Source organism: Phyllobates terribilis, unplaced genomic scaffold, assembly GCF_046119375.1.
Source record: "Phyllobates terribilis strain yellow unplaced genomic scaffold, ASM4611937v1 Scaffold_7__3_contigs__length_470593459, whole genome shotgun sequence".
Lineage (NCBI taxonomy): Eukaryota > Metazoa > Chordata > Amphibia > Anura > Dendrobatidae > Phyllobates > Phyllobates terribilis.
Window position 1 is genome coordinate 144,299,046 of NW_027362767.1, and position 22,863 is coordinate 144,321,908.

A 22,863-nucleotide genomic window follows, 5' to 3' on the forward strand; every position below is an offset into this window, starting at 1 on the left:
TGCTCAGCAGACAGTATCACACAGGATAGGATTAGATACACGGCTCAGCTGACAGTATCACACAGGATAGGATTAGATACACTGCTCAGCAGACAGTATCACACAGGATAGGATTAGATACGCGGCTCAGCAGACAGTATCACACAGGATAGGATTAGATACACGGCTCAGCAGACAGTATCACACAGGATAGGATTAGATACATGGCTCAGCAGACAGTATCACACGGGAGAGGATTAGATACATGGCTCAGCAGACAGTATCACACAGGATAGGATTAGATACACAGCTCAGCAGACAGTATAACACAGGATAGGATTAGATACACGGCTCAGCTGACAGTATCACACAGGATAGGATTAGATACACTGCTCAGCAGACAGTATCACACAGGATAGGATTAGATACACGGCTCAGCTGACAGTATCACACAGGATAGGATTAGATACACGGCTCAGCTGACAGTATCACACAGGATAGGATTAGATACACGGCTCAGCTGACAGTATAACACAGGATAGGATTAGATACACGGCTCAGCTGACAGTATCACACAGGATAGGATTAGATACACTGCTCAGCAGACAGTATCACACAGGATAGGATTAGATACACGGCTCAGCTGACAGTATCACACAGGATAGTATTAGATACACTGCTCAGCAGACAGTATCACACAGGATAGGATTAGATACGCGGCTCAGCAGACAGTATCACACAGGATAGGATTAGATACACGGCTCAGCAGACAGTATCACACAGGATAGGATTAGATACATGGCTCAGCAGACAGTATCACACGGGAGAGGATTAGATACATGGCTCAGCAGACAGTATCACACAGGATAGGATTAGATACACAGCTCAGCAGACAGTATAACACAGGATAGGATTAGATACACGGCTCAGCTGACAGTATCACACAGGATAGGATTAGATACACTGCTCAGCAGACAGTATCACACAGGATAGGATTAGATACACGGCTCAGCTGACAGTATCACACAGGATAGGATTAGATACACGGCTCAGCTGACAGTATCACACAGGATAGGATTAGATACACGGCTCAGCTGACAGTATAACACAGGATAGGATTAGATACACGGCTCAGCTGACAGTATCACACAGGATAGGATTAGATACACTGCTCAGCAGACAGTATCACACAGGATAGGATTAGATACACGGCTCAGCTGACAGTATCACACAGGATAGGATTAGATACACTGCTCAGCAGACAGTATCACACAGGATAGGATTAGATACGCGGCTCAGCAGACAGTATCACACAGGATAGGATTAGATACACGGCTCAGCAGACAGTATCACACAGGATAGGATTAGATACATGGCTCAGCAGACAGTATCACACGGGAGAGGATTAGATACATGGCTCAGCAGACAGTATCACACAGGATAGGATTAGATACACAGCTCAGCAGACAGTATAACACAGGATAGGATTAGATACACTGCTCAGCAGACAGTATCACACAGGATAGGATTAGATACACGGCTCAGCTGACAGTATCACACAGGAAAGGATTAGATACACTGCTCAGCAGACAGTATCACACAGGATAGGATTAGATACACGGCTCAGCTGACAGTATCACACAGGATAGGATTAGATACACGGCTCAGCTGACAGTATCACACAGGATAGGATTAGATACACGGCTCAGCTGACAGTATAACACAGGATAGGATTAGATACACGGCTCAGCTGACAGTATCACACAGGATAGGATTAGATACACAGCTCAGCAGACAGTATCACACAGGATAGGATTAGATACACGGCTCAGCTGACAGTATCACACAGGATAGGATTGGATACACAGCTCAGCAGACAGTATCACACAGGATAGGATTAGATACACAGCTCAGCAGACAGTATCACACAGGATAGGATTAGATACACGGCTCAGCTGACAGTATCACACATGATAGGATTAGATACACAGCTCAGCAGACAGTATCACACAGGATAGGATTAGATACACAGCTCAGCAGACAGTATCACACAGGATAGGATTAGATACATGGCTCTGCAGACAGTATCACACAGGATAGGATTAGATACACAGCTCAGCAGACAGTATCACACAGGATAGGATTAGATAAACAGCTCAGCTGACAGTATCACACAGGATAGGATTGGATACACAGCTCAGCAGACAGTATCACACAGGATAGGATTAGATACATGGCTCAGCAGACAGTATCACACAGGATAGGATTAGATACACGGCTCAGCAGACAGTATCACACAGGATAGGATTAGATACACGGCTCAGCTGACAGTATCACACAGGATAGGATTAGATACACAGCTCAGCAGACAGTATCACACAGGATAGGATTAGATACACGGCTCAGCTGACAGTATCACACAGGATAGGATTAGATACACAGCTCAGCAGACAGTATCACACAGGAGAGGATTAGATACATAGCTCAGCAGACAGTATCACACAGGATAGGATTAGATACACGGCTCAGCTGACAGTATCACACAGGATAGGATTAGATACACTGCTCAGCAGACAGTATCACACAGGATAGGATTAGATACACGGCTCAGCTGACAGTATCACACAGGATAGGATTAGATACACTGCTCAGCAGACAGTATCACACAGGATAGGATTAGATACGCGGCTCAGCAGACAGTATCAAGCATAGGATCAGATACATGGCTCAGCAGACAGTATCACACAGGATAGGATTAGATACATGGCTCAGCAGACAGTATCACACGGGAGAGGATTAGATACATGGCTCAGCAGACAGTATAACACAGGATAGGATTAGATACACGGCTCAGCTGACAGTATCACACAGGATAGGATTAGATACACGGCTCAGCTGACAGTATCACACAGGATAGGATTAGATACACGGCTCAGCTGACAGTATCACACAGGATAGGATTAGATACACGGCTCAGCAGACAGTATCACACAGGATAGGATTAGATACACGGCTCAGCTGACAGTATCACACAGGATAGGATTAGATACACGGCTCAGCAGACAGTATCACACAGGATAGGATTAGATACATGGCTCAGCAGACAGTATCACACGGGAGAGGATTAGATACATGGCTCAGCAGACAGTATCACACAGGATAGGATTAGATACACAGCTCAGCAGACAGTATAACACAGGATAGGATTAGATACACGGCTCAGCTGACAGTATCACACAGGATAGGATTAGATACACTGCTCAGCAGACAGTATCACACAGGATAGGATTAGATACACGGCTCAGCTGACAGTATCACACAGGATAGGATTAGATACACGGCTCAGCTGACAGTATCACACAGGATAGGATTAGATACACGGCTCAGCTGACAGTATAACACAGGATAGGATTAGATACACGGCTCAGCTGACAGTATCACACAGGATAGGATTAGATACACTGCTCAGCAGACAGTATCACACAGGATAGGATTAGATACACGGCTCAGCTGACAGTATCACACAGGATAGGATTAGATACACTGCTCAGCAGACAGTATCACACAGGATAGGATTAGATACGCGGCTCAGCAGACAGTATCACACAGGATAGGATTAGATACACGGCTCAGCAGACAGTATCACACAGGATAGGATTAGATACATGGCTCAGCAGACAGTATCACACGGGAGAGGATTAGATACATGGCTCAGCAGACAGTATCACACAGGATAGGATTAGATACACGGCTCAGCAGACAGTATAACACAGGATAGGATTAGATACACGGCTCAGCTGACAGCATCACACAGGATAGGATTAGATACACTGCTCAGCAGACAGTATCACACAGGATAGGATTAGATACACGGCTCAGCTGACAGTATCACACAGGATAGGATTAGATACACGGCTCAGCTGACAGTATCACACAGGATAGGATTAGATACACGGCTCAGCTGACAGTATAACACAGGATAGGATTAGATACACGGCTCAGCTGACAGTATCACACAGGATAGGATTAGATACACTGCTCAGCAGACAGTATCACACAGGATAGGATTAGATACACGGCTCAGCTGACAGTATCACACAGGATAGGATTAGATACACTGCTCAGCAGACAGTATCACACAGGATAGGATTAGATACGCGGCTCAGCAGACAGTATCACACAGGATAGGATTAGATACACGGCTCAGCAGACAGTATCACACAGGATAGGATTAGATACATGGCTCAGCAGACAGTATCACACGGGAGAGGATTAGATACATGGCTCAGCAGACAGTATCACACAGGATAGGATTAGATACACAGCTCAGCAGACAGTATAACACAGGATAGGATTAGATACACTGCTCAGCAGACAGTATCACACAGGATAGGATTAGATACACGGCTCAGCTGACAGTATCACACAGGAAAGGATTAGATACAAGGCTCAGCTGACAGTATCACACAGGATAGGATTAGATACACTGCTCAGCAGACAGTATCACACAGGATAGGATTAGATACACGGCTCAGCTGACAGTATCACACAGGATAGGATTAGATACACGGCTCAGCTGACAGTATCACACAGGATAGGATTAGATACACGGCTCAGCTGACAGTATAACACAGGATAGGATTAGATACACGGCTCAGCTGACAGTATCACACAGGATAGGATTAGATACACAGCTCAGCAGACAGTATCACACAGGATAGGATTAGATACACGGCTCAGCTGACAGTATCACACAGGATAGGATTGGATACACAGCTCAGCAGACAGTATCACACAGGATAGGATTAGATACACAGCTCAGCAGACAGTATCACACAGGATAGGATTAGATACACGGCTCAGCTGACAGTATCACACAGGATAGGATTAGATACATGGCTCTGCAGACAGTATCACACAGGATAGGATTAGATACACAGCTCAGCAGACAGTATCACACAGGATAGGATTAGATAAACAGCTCAGCTGACAGTATCACACAGGATAGGATTGGATACACAGCTCAGCAGACAGTATCACACAGGATAGGATTAGATACATGGCTCAGCAGACAGTATCACACAGGATAGGATTAGATACACGGCTCAGCAGACAGTATCACACAGGATAGGATTAGATACACGGCTCAGCTGACAGTATCACACAGGATAGGATTAGATACACAGCTCAGCAGACAGTATCACACAGGATAGGATTAGATACACGGCTCAGCTGACAGTATCACACAGGATAGGATTAGATACACAGCTCAGCAGACAGTATCACACAGGAGAGGATTAGATACATAGCTCAGCAGACAGTATCACACAGGATAGGATTAGATACACGGCTCAGCTGACAGTATCACACAGGATAGGATTAGATACACTGCTCAGCAGACAGTATCACACAGGATAGGATTAGATACACGGCTCAGCTGACAGTATCACACAGGATAGGATTAGATACACTGCTCAGCAGACAGTATCACACAGGATAGGATTAGATACGCGGCTCAGCAGACAGTATCACGCATAGGATCAGATACATGGCTCAGCAGACAGTATCACACAGGATAGGATTAGATACATGGCTCAGCAGACAGTATCACACGGGAGAGGATTAGATACATGGCTCAGCAGACAGTATAACACAGGATAGGATTAGATACACGGCTCAGCTGACAGTATCTCACAGGATAGGATTAGATACACGGCTCAGCTGACAGTATCACACAGGATAGGATTAGATACACGGCTCAGCTGACAGTATCACACAGGATAGGATTAGATACACGGCTCAGCAGACAGTATCACACAGGATAGGATTAGATACACGGCTCAGCTGACAGTATCACACAGGATAGGATTAGATACACTGCTCAGCAGACAGTATCACACAGGATAGGATTAGATACACGGCTCAGCTGACAGTATCACACAGGAAAGGATTAGATACATGGCTCAGCAGACAGTATCACACAGGATAGGATTAGATACATGGCTCAGCAGACAGTATCACACGGGAGAGGATTAGATACATGGCTCAGCAGACAGTATCACACAGGATAGGATTAGATACACAGCTCAGCAGACAGTATAACACAGGATAGGATTAGATACACGGCTCAGCTGACAGTATCGCACAGGATAGGATTAGATACACAGCTCAGCAGACAGTATCACACAGGATAGGATTAGATACACGGCTCAGCAGACAGTATCACACAGGATAGGATTAGATACACGGCTCAGCTGACAGTATCACACAGGATAGGATTAGATACACGGCTCAGCTGACAGTATAACACAGGATAGGATTAGATACACGGCTCAGCAGACAGTATCACACAGGATAGGATTAGATACACGGCTCAGCTGACAGTATCACACAGGATAGGATTAGATACACGGCTCAGCTGACAGTATCACACAGGATAGGATTAGATACACAGCTCAGCAGACAGTATCACACAGGATAGGATTAGATACACGGCTCAGCTGACAGTATCACACAGGATAGGATTAGATACACGGCTCAGCAGACAGTATCATACAGGATAGGATTAGATACACAGCTCAGCAGACAGTATCACACAGGAGAGGATTAGATACACGGCTCAGCTGACAGTATCACACAGGATAGGATTAGATACACGGCTCAGCTGACAGTATCACACAGGATAGGATTAGATACACGGCTCAGCTGACAGTATTACACAGGATAGGATTAGATACACAGCTCAGCAGACAGTATCACACAGGATAGGATTAGATACACGGCTCAGCTGACAGTATTACACAGGATAGGATTGGATACACTGCTCAGCAGACAGTATCACACATAGGATCAGATACACAGCTCAGCAGACAGTATCACACAGGATAGGATTAGATACACAGAGCACTGTATCACACAGGATAGGATTAGCTACACTGGTCTGAGATACTGAGGCTCCGCCCCTCTGGCTGACATCTCCCTGCATGCAGTGCGGTGGGGGAGGATCAGTATTCCGAATCCGGACAGAGAGGAGCGGGATGGAGGGGTTCCTGCGGGGCTGCAAGAGCGGAATACAGGTGTGTGTGTGTGTTTGTGGTGCAGGAGGGGAGACTGTGTGTGTGGGGGGTGCAGGAGGGGAGACTGTGTGTGTGTGTGTGGTGCAGGAGGGGAGACTGTGTGTGGGGGGTGCAGGAGGGGCGCCTGTATGTGTGTGTGTGTGGTGTGCAGGAGGGGAGACTGTGTGTGTGTGTGTGGTGCAGGAGGGGAGACTGTGTGTGTGTGGTGCAGGAGGGGAGACTGTGTGTGTGTGGTGCAGGAGGGGAGACTGTGTGTGTGTGGTGCAGGAGGGGAGACTGTGTGTGTGTGGGGTGCAGGAGGGGAGACTGTGTGTGTGGGGTGCAGGAGGGGAGACTGTGTGTGTGGGGTGCAGGAGGGGAGACTGTGTGTGTGTGGGGGGTGCAGGAGGGGAGACTGTGTGTGTGGGGTGCAGGAGGGGAGACTGTGTGTGTGTGGGGTGCAGGAGGGGAGACTGTGTGTGTGTGGGGTGCAGGAGGGGAGACTGTGTGTGTGTGGGGGGTGCAGGAGGGGAGACTGTGTGTGTGGGGTGCAGGAGGGGAGACTGTGTGTGTGTGGGGTGCAGAAGGGGAGACTGTGTGTGTGTGGGGTGCAGGAGGGGAGACTGTGTGTGTGTGGGGTGCAGAAGGGGAGACTGTGTGTGTGTGGGGTGCAGGAGGGGAGACTGTGTGTGTGTGGGGGGTGCAGGAGGGGAGACTGTGTGTGTGGGGTGCAGGAGGGGAGACTGTGTGTGTGTGGGGGGTGCAGGAGGGGAGACTGTGTGTGTGGGGTGCAGGAGGGGAGACTGTGTGTGTGTGGGGTGCAGGAGGGGAGACTGTGTGTGTGTGTGGTGCAGGAGGGGAGACTGTGTGTGTGTGGTGTGCAGGAGGGGAGACTGTGTGTGTGTGTGGGGGGTGCAGGAGGGGAGACTGTGTGTGTGGGGTGCAGGAGGGGAGACTGTGTGTGTGTGGTGTGCAGGAGGGGAGACTGTGTGTGTGTGTGGGGGGTGCAGGAGGGGAGACTGTGTGTGTGTGGGGGGGGGGTGCAGGAGGGGAGACTGTGTGTGTGTGTGGGGGGTGCAGGAGGGGAGACCGTGTGTGTGGGGGGTGCAGGAGGGGAGACTGTGTGTGTGTGTGGGGTGCAGGAGGGGAGACTGTGTGTGTGTGTGGGGGGGGGGGGTGCAGGAGGGGAGACTGTGTGTGTGTGTGGGGTGCAGGAGGGGAGACTGTGTGTGTGTGTGGGGTGCAGGAGGGGAGACTGTGTGTGTGTGTGGGGTGCAGGAGGGGAGACTGTGTGTGTGTGTGTGGGGTGCAGGAGGGGAGACTGTGTGTGTGTGTGTGGGGTGCAGGAGGGGAGACTGTGTGTGTGTGTGTGTGTGTGTGTGGGGTGCAGGAGGGGAGACTGTGTGTGTGTGTGGGGTGCAGGAGGGGAGACTGTGTGTGTGTGTGGGGTGCAGGAGGGGAGACTGTGTGTGGTGTGCAGGAGGGGAGACTGTGTGTGTGTGTGTGGTGCAGGAGGGGAGACTGTGTGTGTGTGTGTGGTGCAGGAGGGGAGACTGTGTGTGTGGTGCAGGAGGGGAGACTGTGTGTGTGGGGGGGGGTGCAGGAGGGGAGACTGTGTGTGTGTGTGTGGGGTGCAGGAGGGGAGACTGTGTGTGTGTGGGGTGCAGGAGGGGAGACTGTGTGTGTGTGGGGTGCAGGAGGGGAGACTGTGTGTGTGTGTGTGTGTGTGGTGCAGGAGGGGAGACTGTGTGTGTGTGGGGGGGGTGCAGGAGGGGAGACTGTGTGTGTGTGTGGGGGGTGCAGGAGGGGAGACTGTGTGTGTGTGTGTGGTGCAGGAGGGGAGACTGTGTGTGTGGTGCAGGAGGGGAGACTGTGTGTGTGTGTGTGGTGCAGGAGGGGAGATTGTGTGTGTGTGGGGTGCAGGAGGGGAGACTGTGTGTGTGTGGGGGGGTGCAGGAGGGGAGACTGTGTGTGTGTGGGGGGGTGCAGGAGGGGAGACTGTGTGTGTGTGGGGGGTGCAGGAGGGGAGACTGTGTGTGTGTGTGGGGTGCAGGAGGGGAGACTGTGTGTGTGTGTGGGGTGCAGGAGGGGAGACTGTGTGTGTGTGTGTGGGGTGCAGGAGGGGAGACTGTGTGTGGGGTGCAGGAGGGGAGACTGTGTGTGTGTGTGTGGGGTGCAGGAGGGGAGACTGTGTGTGTGTGTGTGGGGTGCAGGAGGGGAGACTGTGTGTGGGGTGCAGGAGGGGAGACTGTGTGTGTGGGGGGTGCAGGAGGGGAGACTGTGTGTGTGGGGGGTGCAGGAGGGGAGACTGTGTGTGTGTGGGGGGTGCAGGAGGGGAGACTGTGTGTGTGTGTGGTGTGCAGGAGGGGAGACTGTGTGTGTGTGGGGGGTGCAGGAGGGGAGACTGTGTGTGTGTGGGGGGTGCAGGAGGGGAGACTGTGTGTGTGGGGTGCAGGAGGGGAGACTGTGTGTGTGGTGCAGGAGGGAAGACTGTGTGGTGTGCAGGAGGGGAGACTGTGTGGTGTGCAGGAGGGGAGACTGTGTGGTGTGCAGGAGGGGAGACTGTGTGGTGTGCAGGAGGGGAGACTGTGTGGTGTGCAGGAGGGGAGACTGTGTGGTGTGCAGGAGGGGAGACTGTGTGGTGTGCAGGAGGGGAGACTGTGTGTGTGTGGTGTGCAGGAGGGGAGACTGTGTGTGTGTGGTGTGCAGGAGGGGAGACTGTGTGTGTGTGGTGTGCAGGAGGGGAGACTGTGTGTGTGTGGTGTGCAGGAGGGGAGACTGTGTGTGTGTGGTGTGCAGGAGGGGAGACTGTGGTGTGCAGGAGGGGAGACTGTGTGGTGTGCAGGAGGGGAGACTGTGTGTGTGTGTGTGTGTGGTGCAGGAGGGGAGACTGTGTGTGTGTGTGTGTGTGTGTGTGTGTGTGTGTGTGTGTGTGGTGTGCAGGAGGGGAGACTGTGTGTGTGGTGTGCAGGAGGGGAGACTGTGTGTGTGGTGTGCAGGAGGGGAGACTGTGTGTGTGGTGTGCAGGAGGGGAGACTGTGTGTGTGGTGTGCAGGAGGGGAGACTGTGTGTGTGGTGTGCAGGAGGGGAGACTGTGTGTGTGGTGTGCAGGAGGGGAGACTGTGTGTGTGGTGTGCAGGAGGGGAGACTGTGTGTGTGGTGTGCAGGAGGGGAGACTGTGTGTGTGGTGTGCAGGAGGGGAGACTGTGTGTGTGGTGTGCAGGAGGGGAGACTGTGTGTGTGGTGTGCAGGAGGGGAGACTGTGTGTGTGGTGTGCAGGAGGGGAGACTGTGTGTGTGGTGTGCAGGAGGGGAGACTGTGTGTGTGGTGTGCAGGAGGGGAGACTGTGTGTGTGGTGTGCAGGAGGGGAGACTGTGTGTGTGGTGTGCAGGAGGGGAGACTGTGTGTGTGGTGTGCAGGAGGGGAGACTGTGTGTGTGGTGTGCAGGAGGGGAGACTGTGTGTGTGGTGTGCAGGAGGGGAGACTGTGTGTGTGGTGTGCAGGAGGGGAGACTGTGTGTGTGGTGTGCAGGAGGGGAGACTGTGTGTGTGGTGTGCAGGAGGGGAGACTGTGTGTGTGGTGTGCAGGAGGGGAGACTGTGTGTGTGGTGTGCAGGAGGGGAGACTGTGTGTGTGTGGTGTGCAGGAGGGGAGACTGTGTGTGTGTGGTGTGCAGGAGGGGAGACTGTGTGTGTGTGGTGTGCAGGAGGGGAGACTGTGTGTGTGTGGTGTGCAGGAGGGGAGACTGTGTGTGTGTGGTGTGCAGGAGGGGCGCCTGTGTGTGTTGGGGGGGGGGGGTGTGCAGGAGGGGCGCCTGTGTGTGTGTGGGGGGGGGGGGGTGCAGGAGGGGAGCCTGTGTGGGGGAGCCTGTGGGGGGGGGGTTTCAGGATGGGTGCCTGTGTGTGTGGGGGGCGCAGGAGGGGCGCCTGTGTGTGTGCGTGTGTGTGAGGTGCAGGAGGGGCGCCTGTGTGTGTGTGTGTGTGTGTGTGTGTGTGTGTGTGTGTGTGTGTGTGTGTGTGTGTGGTGCAGGAGGGGCGCCTGTGTGTGTGTGTGTGTGGTGCAGGAGGGGCGCCTGTGTGTGTGTGTGTGTGTGTGGTGCAGGAGGGGCGCCTGTGTGTGTGTGTGTGTGTGGTGCAAGAGGGGCGCCTGTGTGTGTGTGTGGTGCAGGAGGGGCGCCTGTGTGTGTGTGTGTGAGGTGCAGGAGGGGCGCCTGTGTGTGTGTGTGTGGGGTGCAGGAGGGGCGCCTGTGTGTGGGGTGCAGGAGGGGAGACTGTGTGTGTGTGGGGGGGGTGCAGGAGGGGAGACTGTGTGTGTGTGTGTGGGGGGTGCAGGAGGGGAGACTGTGTGTGTGTGTGGGGGGGGTGCAGGAGGGGAGACTGTGTGGTGTGCAGGAGGGGAGACTGTGTGGTGTGCAGGAGGGGAGACTGTGTGGTGTGCAGGAGGGGAGACTGTGTGTGTGTGGTGCAGGAGGGGAGACTGTGTGTGTGTGGTGCAGGAGGGGAGACTGTGTGTGTGTGGTGCAGGAGGGGAGACTGTGTGTGTGTGGTGCAGGAGGGGAGACTGTGTGTGTGTGGTGCAGGAGGGGAGACTGTGTGTGTGTGGTGCAGGAGGGGAGACTGTGTGTGTGTGGTGCAGGAGGGGAGACTGTGTGTGTGTGGTGCAGGAGGGGAGACTGTGTGTGTGTGGTGCAGGAGGGGAGACTGTGTGTGTGTGGTGCAGGAGGGGAGACTGTGTGTGTGTGGTGCAGGAGGGGAGACTGTGTGTGTGTGGTGCAGGAGGGGAGACTGTGTGTGTGTGGTGCAGGAGGGGAGACTGTGTGTGTGTGGTGCAGGAGGGGAGACTGTGTGTGTGTGGTGCAGGAGGGGAGACTGTGTGTGTGTGGTGCAGGAGGGGAGACTGTGTGTGTGTGGTGCAGGAGGGGAGACTGTGTGTGTGTGGTGCAGGAGGGGAGACTGTGTGTGTGTGGTGCAGGAGGGGAGACTGTGTGTGTGTGGTGCAGGAGGGGAGACTGTGTGTGTGTGGTGCAGGAGGGGAGACTGTGTGTGTGTGGTGCAGGAGGGGAGACTGTGTGTGTGTGGTGCAGGAGGGGAGACTGTGTGTGTGTGGTGCAGGAGGGGAGACTGTGTGTGTGTGGTGTGCAGGAGGGGAGACTGTGTGTGTGTGGTGTGCAGGAGGGGAGACTGTGTGTGTGTGGTGTGCAGGAGGGGAGACTGTGTGTGTGTGGTGTGCAGGAGGGGAGACTGTGTGTGTGTGGTGTGCAGGAGGGGAGACTGTGTGTGTGTGTGGTGTGCAGGAGGGGAGACACTGTGTGTGTGTGTGGTGTGCAGGAGGGGAGACACTGTGTGTGTGTGGTGTGCAGGAGGGGAGACACTGTGTGTGTGTGTGGTGTGCAGGAGGGGAGACACTGTGTGTGTGTGTGGTGTGCAGGAGGGGAGACACTGTGTGTGTGTGTGGTGTGCAGGAGGGGAGACACTGTGTGTGTGTGTGGTGTGCAGGAGGGGAGACACTGTGTGTGTGTGTGGTGTGCAGGAGGGGAGACACTGTGTGTGTGTGTGGTGTGCAGGAGGGGAGACACTGTGTGTGTGTGTGGTGTGCAGGAGGGGAGACTGTGTGTGTGTGTGGTGTGCAGGAGGGGAGACTGTGTGTGTGTGTGGTGTGCAGGAGGGGAGACTGTGTGTGTGTGTGGTGTGCAGGAGGGGAGACTGTGTGTGTGTGTGGTGTGCAGGAGGGGAGACTGTGTGTGTGTGTGGTGTGCAGGAGGGGAGACTGTGTGTGTGTGTGGTGTGCAGGAGGGGAGACTGTGTGTGTGTGTGGTGTGCAGGAGGGGAGACTGTGTGTGTGTGTGGTGTGCAGGAGGGGAGACTGTGTGTGTGTGTGGTGTGCAGGAGGGGAGACTGTGTGTGTGTGTGGTGTGCAGGAGGGGAGACTGTGTGTGTGTGTGGTGTGCAGGAGGGGAGACTGTGTGTGTGTGTGGTGTGCAGGAGGGGAGACTGTGTGTGTGTGTGGTGTGCAGGAGGGGAGACTGTGTGTGTGTGTGGTGTGCAGGAGGGGAGACTGTGTGTGTGTGTGGTGTGCAGGAGGGGAGACTGTGTGTGTGTGTGTGGTGTGCAGGAGGGGAGACTGTGTGTGTGTGTGGTGTGCAGGAGGGGAGACTGTGTGTGTGTGTGGTGTGCAGGAGGGGAGACTGTGTGTGGGGGGGGGTGCAGGAGGGGAGACTGTGTGTGTGTGTGTGGTGTGCAGGAGGGGAGACTGTGTGTGTGTGTGGTGTGCAGGAGGGGAGACTGTGTGTGGGGGGGGGTGCAGGAGGGGAGACTGTGTGTGTGGGGGGGGTGCAGGAGGGGAGACTGTGTGTGGTGCAGGAGGGGAGACTGTGTGGTGTGCAGGAGGGGAGACTGTGTGGTGTGCAGGAGGGGAGACTGTGTGGTGTGCAGGAGGGGAGACTGTGTGTGTTGGGGGGGGGGTGTGCAGGAGGGGCGCCTGTGTGTGTGTGTGGGGGGGGGTTTCAGGATGGGTGCCTGTGTGGGGGAGCCTGTGGGGGGGGGGTTTCAGGATGGGTGCCTGTGTGTGTGGGGGGCGCAGGAGGGGCGCCTGTGTGTGTGTGTGTGTGTGTGAGGTGCAGGAGGGGCGTGTGTGTGTGTGAGGTGCAGGAGGGGCGCCTGTGTGTGTGTGGTGCAGGAGGGGCGCCTGTGTGTGTGTGTGTGTGTGTGGTGCAGGAGGGGCGCCTGTGTGTGTGTGTGTGTGTGGTGCAGGAGGGGCGCCTGTGTGTGTGTGTGTGTGTGGTGCAGGAGGGGCGCCTGTGTGTGTGTGTGTGTGTGGTGCAGGAGGGGCGCCTGTGTGTGTGTGTGGTGCAGGAGGGGCGCCTGTGTGTGTGTGTGTGTGTGTGTGGTGCAGGAGGGGCGCCTGTGTGTGTGTGTGTGAGGTGCAGGAGGGGCGCCTGTGTGTGTGTGTGTGAGGTGCAGGAGGGGCGCCTGTGTGTGTGTGTGTGTGTGGTGCAGGAGGGGCGCCTGTGTGTGTGTGTGTGGTGCAGGAGGGGCGCCGTGTTTATCTGTGTGTCGTGTCGGGGTCAGTCCAGTGTACACAGCTCCCCTGCTCTTCTCTGTGGCTGTGTGCTCTGGTACGCAGACTGTGTGCTGGGTGACGAGCAGTGTAACAGACCAGTCGGGCAGGCTGCAGGGCAGCTGGCTGTGACCCCGGTTTTGACATTTCCCGTCTGACACTTTGCACTCAGGCATTTATCCCGGTGGCGGCGGGGTCGGGGCTGCTGTGTGATCCGGGACACTGGCCCTTTATTTCTCATGCCTCAGCGTTGTGACTGTCGCATGATCTGAGTTCTGTCACCCGTGGCTCGTGTGCAGGGGCCTCAGGAAACCCTGCAGCAAATCCTGAACACGTGAACAAACACTGATACAAAGGGTAAAACTACCACAAGATGGAGAGAATGAATAGGACGGACTACAAACACCAGAATTTACAGTCAGTGTCTTGTGTGTCTGTCTTGGCCAATCAGATCTTTGCTTTCATTTTGTTACCTAAGCTGGGATGTGATTGGTTGCTCTGGGCTCCGCTGCCTGCACTAGTTTTTCCCATTTACTTGTAGAAATGGCGGCCAGCGGCGCTTGTCACTACTGGCAATTTTTACATGGCCACATCTTGAAGTCCAGGAACGTAGTCGGAGGGGCCCCTATTTTGAAACCTGATCAAGCCAGGCTTAATATATCGCGCTGCGGGCACAGGCAGCTGGCATCTGCCACATTGCGCTATTTTTACACCGGTGTGTTCACCGATCGGATTTCATGGCGCAGTTTCCTATTTTTTTTCCATCTGTCTTCCTCAATGTAAATCCTCTATTTTCTGGGAAAGCTGGGTGATACAGACGGCCATATTCGTTGTTATTAGTCATTTCTGGGAAAGCTGGGTGATACAGGTGGCCATATTCGTTGTTGTTAGTCATTTCTGGGAAAGCTGGGTGATACAGGTGGCCATATTCGTTGTTGTTAGTCATTTCTGGGAAAGCTGGGTGATACAGGTGGCCATATTCGTTGTTGTTAGTCATTTCTGGGAAAGCTGGGTGATACAGGTGGCCATATTCGTTGTAGTTGGTCATTTCAGGGAAAGCTGGGTTAAGATGGCGGCCTTTAGAGACCGAATGACTGTGACCTGGCTTTTTCAGATTCCAGAACACCACATAGCACGTGCAGGAGTCCGGAAGAGTGGGGTGACTCTCGGACTCCAGTCGGCCATCTTGCTTTTTGCTGCCATTAATGAATGTTGTTCTGTCGGGGAGGCGGGGCTTGTTACTTTTCCGCTGGTGATCACAGATTTCCTGTGTACGCGCCGCTCTTTCCATTTCAGCTCCATTAATCTATTTTCCGTTCGGCTTTTAAGCGTTGATATCCAAATATTGCTTTTCCTAAATTAATGGGGCGAGCGGTGACATATGGCGCGGTGTGTGTTCTTTCTTTTACGGACATTAGGACTTTAGGTCGCGCTTCATAAATCAATTACTTAACCGTCCTGTAAACACATTACGTCTCCACGTCCGCAGCTGCGACTCCCGAGTCTTCACCGTATCCCAGAAACGGCGGTCTCCAGAATTGTCCGTCATCTGTCGCCATATCTCAGTTCCTGTTGGTTCCGTTCATGCAATTGATTCTATTCTGCATGCTAAGTGGCTACATTACCGTCCCTTTAAAAATTAAAGGGACTGTACTGTGACAAAAAAAAAACTAGCAACCCATCGGTCTTATGTAATGTCTGGTTTATGATTGATTCTTTTCTGTGTTTTTAAAATCATAAAAAAAAGTCTTCCAGTCTCCTGAAAGTTGTCTTTTGAGGTCTTCATTTTGTGACCTCCTTAGAACATGTGATGAGTAGATTCAGGAAAAGAGGCGGAGCTAATATTAAAGGGGCTAAGAGTAACGTCATATCTGTTGCTTTGTCTTTTTTTACCATAATGGGGACCAAGCAAGGTGAGACCTGACCCCCTTTAAGTAAGCCCCGCCCCTCTGAATGCAGTAGCCAGTGATGCTTGTTGTCTATGGAATATGGCAGCGAGATAGCTCCTCAGGGGCTATCGCTGTTGTACTTTAAGCTCTTTTACAAATGTCGGGTGCACCCTGGAGTGTATGAGCCCATATGTACCTCAGATGTTAGGGCCTGGTCACTGATCTGGGGTGATGGCGTCTCCTGTAATCTGCCGCTTTAGTACAGTAACGTATAGTTAAGTGCCTGTTTGTTCTAGTGGGCGCGATTATACGAGCGGCTAATACAGATGATGGCGGTCGCCCTTCATTGTAGGTTTTTTCTTTTTTATATACATTTTTCCCCAACTTTTGATATGTTTTCCAGCTCAATCGCGCAGGTTTATAAAGGTTTTGCCTCCTCTTGAGCGAAAAATAAACTTATTAAAGCTGCAGAAACCTTCATAGTAAGTGGTGTATGGCAGCATCGCCCTCTATAACCGGCAGGGTGACAAACAATATGGCTGCCGTTACTGCCCCCTTTTCTTAGAGCCCTTATTTGTAGGCCTGCCCATAGGGCTTGTCCTGCTATAGTGAGGTAAATATTTCACGGAACGTTTTGAATTTATTTGGTGTTTTCTTCTTCAGAATAAACATGGCGGACAGGAATTCCACGTGGTCCTGGGTAATGAAGCATGTGACCTAGATTCCATGGTGTCGGCCATCACGATGGCGTATTACCTGGCCAAGGTGAGCGTCTGTCCCATATCAGGCAGATTAGAACTAACCCAAGTACTAAACCCGCACGCCTTCATACCGCAAAAACAAAGTCCGGATGGACAGGCTCTGCTCACTGATGGTGTTTCTTCCTCCATTACTGTAGACATCTTCCAGCAAGAACCTTGTATACGTTCCGGTGCTGAACATCCCCCGTCAGGACTTTCCTCTCCGGACAGAGAGTACATTTTTCCTCAAAGAAAACCGTCTGCCAGAGGCGCTGTTGATCTTCCGCGATGAGATAGACCTGGGCGGACTGTATGAGGCCGGCCAGTTGGCGTTGTCGCTGGTGGATCACAATGTGCTGCTCAGGTGAGCGGAGCCTTATCGGTGGCGTCTCAGAGCGTCGTCTGGGAGCAGGGAGAAGGCAGAGAGGGTTTGTTACCACTGCTGCCTACCTGATGGCTGAGCGCTGTGCTTACAATACGGGAAGCGGGGATTTTTCTTGTGTTTCTGCACCTATTTTTATATTTGTGTCTTACAAACCATTTTCTGTTGGTCAGGGCGGACTCTTTCATGGAAGATGTGGTAACCGAGGTCATAGACCACCATGGTGTGGACAGGATCCCGTCTCGTAATTGCCGGGTTACCGCAGAGCTGGTGGGATCTTGTACTACGTTGGTAGCAGAGAAGATCCTGCGGGAAGCCCCTCACATCCTGGACCCTCAAGTGGCGTCCATACTGCGTGGTAAATCCTCTACTCGGCGGTCGCCCGGATTACCTAATGAGCAGGAAAGGGTTAAATGTCGTGTGAAGTATTTATTCGTTTCCTTCACAGGTGCCATTGTCCTGGATTGTGTGAATATGGCACCCGCGGCCGGGAAGGTCACCCCGAAGGATATGGAGTACGTGACAATCCTGGAGGCGAAGTTCCCTGACCTGCCACCGAGGGGCGCTGTGTTTGATTCTCTTCAGAATGCCAAGTTTGATGTGTCAGGTATTGCTGAGATATTCTGCTTGAATATATGAGATAATATTGGGCCAGACTCGGGAGCTGGGTAAGACGGCACATGCTCCGATCACGGCTGGTGGGTGCTGCTGTTAATCACTGATGGCAGCATATGAACTGTCTGGTGCCGGCTCGCAGTGACATGATCACTGGGCTGCTGAAGACCTCCATAACCGCTATCTTGGCCCTAAATTCTGAAATGTTACCGCAGCTTTGGCTGCGACCAGAGAAGAGAACGGCAGGTGACTATCTCTGAGGCGCGGTACGTATTAACCCTTTTATTGCCAGGTCTAACCACAGAGCAGATGCTCCGGAAGGACCTGAAGGCCCTGGTCGGACTGGATATCAGGTTGGCCATCAGTGCCATATACATGGACATGGAGGTGAGTGTGAGGGGAAGGGCATGATAAGCGAGATCGTCTGTTATCACGTGGGGGGAGGGGGTAGTCAGAAGAGGCCAGACATCCGGCCCGCGCCTATGGCGGCGGTTCTCCTCTCTCAATTCTCTGCATTTTTATTTTCCCCTAAGGAGTTCCTCCAGAGGCAAGACGTGGAGAACGAGCTACGGGATTTCTGTCACAGACACCATTACGACGTCATTGTCGCCATGGCAATCGCATTCACTAGTGCCAACGAACCGAGGAGGCAGATAGCGGTGTACAGCCTGCAGGGGGCGCTGAGAGCATTGGTAAGATAACACATGGCAATGTGTAATTGGGGGGGGGGGGTGCAAAGCGCTCGCCTTGGACTCTTCCTGACAGGTGCTATCCAATATGGCCGCCAACCAGACTCTTCTGTGGCCATTTATGCAGACGTATCATTCAGGAGTCTGGGAGCTAGCAGCCATCTTTAATTTGCTTATCTGAGGTCCCAGCATGGTGGAGGGAAGCGACAGATAAGCGCTGTGTATGTTTACGAGGCAGGGGCGGTTATATATATATAGGACAGCGAGGACACGCCATGGACTTTGCCCCTTTCTGTCACCTCATAGTATGTAGAAGCTATATTGAGTTCTTAAAGGAGTCCTCTGCCTGATCGTCTGTGTACAACTGGGAGGAATAAGGAGCGGGGTCAGGCCATAACCCTCAGCCAGCAGCGCTCCCTCCTAACTCCTCATTCACATGCACGCCCGGCTTAGACGAGGGCACTTGGGCCATATTCACAGCCAACTTCTCTCCACTGACGTCTACTGTCAGGGAGAAGAGTCAGGAAGCCCCCCAAATACATCAGGTGGTCAGTATGTCCCACCAACACGGACTTGTAGAGCAGCCACAAGGTGGCAGTGGTAGGACGGCTCTGCTTTCTCTGGAGGAGAGCTAATTTGCATACTATTTTTTTTTTTTTTTTCCAAGAAGCATTGCCTGTTGCCTGGTCTCCTCAAGGAGTATGATTACTCTCCCCGTGACCAACAGTATTTTAAAAAACAAGAAACCTGCAATGGGTGAAAGTGACCACTAAAGGGCGCTCTGGCAGTGGAGGATCCCCATAATTAAATTTAATAATATAGCTTAATAAATGAAGAAAAAAAAAAAAAAAACTTAACCACTTTTTTTCATTAATCAGTCCATACATGAAAATTATACCATTCAAATTTATTTTATATTTTTAACATTTTTTTTTCTCCCCATCCCCCACCCTATCACTGCCCACGGCAGCCTCCCTGTAACTGGATCTGGGTCATTCATTAACTTGACCAAAGTTTAAACTTTCAGCTCTGAAACGTGAACCCGGGACATTTGCTTATTTTCACACTGACGTCCCGACAAGAAGCGGTAACCCGCGGTCAGCCGCAGGTGAGAAACGAGTAGACGAGTGGTAGTAGTGCGGTGACTTAAAATATGGATTCTGGAATGTTCACTTCCTCGCCCCTTTTTCTTCAGATATATTGGACCTCCGCATTTATCTGATATTTATGGCATGTCCTGTTTAGGTGCGTAGATCTCAAAGATGAGAACACCCTTTTAATCCTCCCGACTATCAGCCATTGTGGCAGACTCTGGGTATCCCTGTGACTGGCCACTGTGTAATACCGCATGTCTCCTGTCGTGGCCGCTGTTGGGAGAGATGCCTAGCTTTCTGGGTTTCTGTAGTTCATCTTGGGGTGCCAGGATCTAGACCTGCGGCGATCAACTGATCACTGAGCCCCCGCCATCTTTAACTCCTTCAGCAAATGGACATTTTTTTTTTTTTTTACGCTTTTGTTTTTTCAGAGTTGTAACTGTTTTTAGCTTTTTTCACCTACATGAAAGCTTATGTTGTGTGTTTTTTTTTTTTTTTTTCTCCCAGAACAATGACACCATTGATTTTAATGGAAATCGTGGGGTTCAAACCCACAATCCCGCTAATATTTATTGGACTTTTTACGATGCTCATTGTGCTTTAAAAATGTACTTGACGACATGATTCTCCGGGGTAGTACGAGAAAAAAAGACTAAAACTAAAATGTTGGGTCTTATCCATTTTAAGAGGTTATTCTCGGTTTTACGGATGGAATTTGTCGGATTGGGCTTGTAATAGTGAACATTATTGCAATTTACTGCCTATTAAAATGTGCAGTCTTTCTTCAGATAGTAACACTTTTGTTTACAGCTTGTTGCCTAGGAGACAGACCACCTCTGCTGTCTACCTTGTAAGGACTACGTTTAGGAGCGTTCCAGCGATCCTGGCCGGCTTCAAAACAGTGCTTGCAAGCTCGATGGAAGAAATCTTGTAAGCGCTGCATACATTCTGCTGTCTTGCGGTGGTCGGTCTCCAAGGCAACTAGTTGTTGTAAACAAGCGTTACTATTTGAAGAACAGCTGAAAATATTACATTTTTGTGTTTATCGTTGTGTTTTTCTTATTTTCTGTATCAGGTGAGTAGCGTTTTGGAGCAGGCCACGTCTCCATCTCTGGAGCTGTCCCCTATAACCCGCCATTCTTGTAGCCACATTACGGCCCACAGCCAAGGCAACACCGGCGCTTCCCGCAAGAAAGTCCTGCCCATCCTGAAGGACTTCTTAAAGAAAAGGGACAGCGAGGAGAGCGGCGGCCGACCCATGCAGTCTTTCCAGGGGGCCGAGGACTGTAAGAGACATCCTGAATTTACGGATCGTCATGTGGAAGAGAATTCGGAGAGCAGCCAGCGGCACGAAGACCCCGAGGAGCAGCCGGACCACCTGGACGTCCTCGATGGCGATGGAATGAAGGGTAAAGGGTTCGGAGCCGGGTTCAGGAGACAGATGGAGGACGGCCTGGACGAGGACAACTCCTTCCCCCCAACCCCTATGAACAGTCTCGTGGAGGGTTGTCCCCTTGACCGGGGGCTGCCAAAATTGACTGCGGAAGCCATTTTAGAGCGGATCAACCGCATCACTGTGGTAGATTCTGAGGTAAACTCCACCTCCGGAAGCCAATGACAAGGCCCGAAAGCCCTTAATAACATGCAAATCAAAAATGTCTCCTATCAGAGGGAAAAAAATCGAGGTTCTCGTTTAGACAACAATGCAATTCTTATTTTTTTATTTTTTCAAATTCAGAAATTTTAGGTTTTGCAGGTTTCGGGTTGTGTGTGATTTACCTCAGGTCAGGAAGGGACTTTATGGGAAATCTGTCCTAACATTGTCTGTTTGCTTGTGACAGAGTGCATGCTGGGAGCTCTTCATGTTAATCTGTGCGACTTAACAGAAATGAAGTAAAAATGGCGCAAGTAACCCTTCGCCCTCCTCCTTTTTGAAGTGGAATATTTATTATCTAATATTTAATGGCGGGGAGCCATTTCGTAGAATGAACCTCGTTTCTAATACGGTACATGAGGTAATCAAAATGGCCGCCGGAAGTGGCTAAAAGTGTGTTGCTCACAGCAGCCAATCACAACTCTGCTTTCATTTTACATTAAAGAAACCTGATCAGTAATTGGTTGCTATGGGCAACAAAAATAGGTGTATTAATTTGATAGGTTGGTGGAGCAGTGCACAAATGTCAGCTGTTGCCGGGTAGAATATGTATTGGATGATGGCGGCATTACTGATACATGAAGGCTATAAATAATGAAGTATTTACAATGGCTAAAATAAAATATTCTAATAATAAAACTAATATGAATAAGTTGGGAGTGATTCCTGGTAGATTGAGGTCTCCAGGCCTATATGTAGGGTAACATAATTAATTTATGACACACAGCCCATTTTTAAAGGATTAATACATTGAAAACTGGAAAATTGGGACATGACTACTCTTCACCCCAATATCTCGCTCCTAAGATTCCAGGTTCACAGGGGTTCATGAAGCTGAGATACGAGGCACTGAATGTGGGTGGGGGTCCTTGTTCCTGCATGTGACATGACCACCTTGTTTCACCAGGAACTTTCTTCCCCTGACTTATGGCAGAGCGGCTCTGTGGGGTCCGGACTAAATATGCAGAATCCCTTGAAGGCCTGTGGGGTCGTGTATCTTACCATTCCTAGTCCCTTGTACTGTTTAGGACGTGTTTTATAAATAATGAAGTGCGACAATCAAATGTGGTGTAACTTAAAGGACAACACCTAAAATGTCTAATTTCCTTTGTAGTCAGGACTCCGCCCACTGTTGGTGACATCACTGAATTGTAATATGATGTAAATAAAATTTATAATTAAAGGGAAACCCTTCCCACAACTATTCTCGACTGTTGTTTTTTAAGAAATTTCAGAAGGTATTGCACACTACGGATCATATATCATTGGGGTAAACGGTCAGTACCGCAAACCCATGACCTTACATCTGTATGTCCTATGTTCTGTTTCTTCCCATGTCTGGTTTTGAGACTCTGGATGTGATGTTTAATAAATGAATACTTCCTCCCTCTTTATGTCCGGAGTTGATTGTTATTGCACCTGATTTACACTGTACCACACTGCACATCATTGAGGTTCAGATAATGCTGGGATGTGCTGCTGTGACCCTGGCAGAGAGAGCTACGTTCTTTCCAGTCTGCCTCTTAAACATTCAAAAGCCATGATAGTTATTGGTGTTGTGTAAAAGGGCTTCCCCAAGTATGGAATATAATGCCCTCCCCCGTCACATCATTCAAGCAGCAACCGGTCTTAGTCATGTGTCAGGACAGGCTGCAAGCTTTATTTCTTCAGACATCGATGTGTGTCTCAAATGACAGAGCAACTGTCTCGT

The 22,863-nt window shown here is 51.2% G+C and overlaps 1 protein-coding gene across 1 annotated transcript; it reads left to right on the plus strand.

The window, feature by feature from the left end:
* The first annotated feature begins 6,951 nt into the window (after positions 1-6,951).
* On the plus strand, positions 6,952-22,541 carry PRUNE1 (prune exopolyphosphatase 1). Its single transcript, XM_073639371.1, has 8 exons — positions 6,952-7,055; positions 16,642-16,743; positions 16,877-17,082; positions 17,274-17,458; positions 17,549-17,707; positions 18,008-18,102; positions 18,249-18,407; positions 20,574-22,541. Exons 1-8 carry the CDS (start codon positions 6,963-6,965, stop codon positions 21,114-21,116), a joined length of 1,542 nt encoding a protein of 513 aa, XP_073495472.1. The 5' UTR covers positions 6,952-6,962; the 3' UTR covers positions 21,117-22,541.
* Positions 22,542-22,863: the final 322 nt, after the last annotated feature.

Coding starts and splice junctions, on each gene's coding strand:
- PRUNE1 (XM_073639371.1), top strand. CDS start 6,963: ATGCAGTGCGGTGGGGGAGGATCAGTATTCCGAATCCGGACAGAGAGG. Junction 17,083..17,273: donor GATCACAATGTGCTGCTCAG/GTGAGCGGAGCC, acceptor TCTGTTGGTCAG/GGCGGACTCTTTCATGGAAG. Junction 17,708..18,007: donor TGCCAAGTTTGATGTGTCAG/GTATTGCTGAGA, acceptor TTTTATTGCCAG/GTCTAACCACAGAGCAGATG.